Genomic DNA, 1753 nt, shown 5'->3' with positions numbered 1-1753 from the left:
AGTGGATTGTCAAGGTAGAAGATCAGAGATGCTGCAGAACCAAACATGGTCACTGGTTCCCTGAATATTATTCCCAAGGAAATGGCCTTTCATACATTTATGTTTATTTCTGTATGTGAATACCCATAAAATGTAGAAAGCAAAGGCACAAGAAGTGTGTGTTTGAATTTATTCTTCCACTCCTATTCTTATTCTCATTGTAATGGAGTAGTTTGGAGGGGACTGGAATTTCATTCTAATATTACTATTTTCACTGTTCTCACAGTTGTGACCCAAGGAATGGCCTCAGAAAATGACTCTTCAGTGAAGGAGTTCATCCTGCTGGGCTTGACACAGCAGCCAGAGCTCCAGCTGCCTCTCTTCTTCCTCTTCTTGGGAATCTATGTGGTCTCCATGGTGGGGAACCTGGGCTTGATGGTTCTGATTGTTTTGAATCCTCACCTGCACACCCCCATGTACTACTTTCTCTTCAATCTTGCCTTCACAGACCTCTGCTACTCCTCTGTCATAACTCCCAAAATGCTGGTGAGTTTTGTGAAGCAGAACATCATCTCCCATGCTGAGTGCATGACTCAGCTCTTTTTCTTTGCCTTCTTTGTGATTGATGAATGCTACATTTTGACAGCCATGGCCTATGACAGATATGCTGCTATCTGTAAGCCCCTGCTTTACCAAGTTACCATGTCCTATAAGGTTTGCCACTTGATGGTAGTAGGTGTGTATATGATGGGGTTTGTGGGTGCAATGGCCCACGTAGTTTGTATGCTGAGACTGACCTTTTGTGCTGGCAACATCATCAATCACTACATGTGTGACATACCCCCTCTGCTGAAGCTCTCCTGCACAAGCACCACCATCAATGAGCTGGTGGTGTTCATTGTTGTGGGTGTCAATGTAACAGTGCCCAGCCTGACTATCTTTATTTCTTACACCTTGATCATTTCCAACATCCTTGGCATCCGTTCTGCAGAGGGTAGGTCAAAAGCCTTCAGTACCTGTGGCTCCCATGTAATAGCTGTTTCTCTTTTCTTTGGAGCAATAGTCTTCATGTATCTGAAGCCTTCTAGTGCATCTGTGGATGAAGATAAAGTATCTACCATTTTTTATACTGTTGTGAGTCCAATGCTAAATCCTTTCATTTATAGTTTAAGGAATAAGGATGTCCACATTGCACTGAGAAAAACTTTGATTAAAAGTATGTTTGCCTAAATAGAATCTGTATTTATTATAGAGGTAAATCTTAGGACACATGAGGTTTATAATTAGGGTGAGGATTGCCTGGAATCTACTCATTGGAAGAGCATTTGCTCTCATTCACAGGCCCTTGATTTGACCACAGTATTGTAAAAATCATGAAAACAACTAAAATAATATAAATATCCAAAAATCTATGGTGATAAAAATATAGAACAAAGTTATTTAACACTATACACAATTAAGTTAATTATCTATGGAATTTCAGAAATAAAGTCAGTGAAGGTAGAGAGAACAGATTATTCTGTAATTTCCCCAAATCACATATATCTTTTTTCAGTATTGGAAACTGAGCAAATACATATGTCCTTTCATCTACCAGTATGGATACACTTTAGCTTAGAAATCACAAGGATTTAAGTATAAAACACTGAATGATATTATATTCAGAAATGGAAAAGTCAAGAGATTTTTTTTAAATGTTCAAATTTATTTTTTAACTTTTAGTGTATGTTTGGAGGATCATACCCAGGCCATCTTGCATGTTAGACTAGTGTTC

General features: G+C 38.6%; 1 protein-coding gene across 1 annotated transcript; it reads left to right on the top strand.

Moving 5' to 3' along the window:
• The first annotated feature begins 273 nt into the window (after positions 1–273).
• Positions 274–1209, top strand: LOC114684934 (olfactory receptor 145-like). The gene has a single exon (XM_028859484.1). It carries the CDS (start codon positions 280–282, stop codon positions 1207–1209), a length of 930 nt encoding a protein of 309 aa, XP_028715317.1. The 5' UTR covers positions 274–279.
• The last annotated feature ends 544 nt before the right edge of the window (positions 1210–1753 follow it).

This window comes from Peromyscus leucopus, chromosome 7 (assembly GCF_004664715.2).
Source record: "Peromyscus leucopus breed LL Stock chromosome 7, UCI_PerLeu_2.1, whole genome shotgun sequence".
Lineage (NCBI taxonomy): Eukaryota > Metazoa > Chordata > Mammalia > Rodentia > Cricetidae > Peromyscus > Peromyscus leucopus.
Note: the sequence above shows the minus strand (reverse complement) of the source record. Positions and strands in the feature narration are given on the sequence as shown.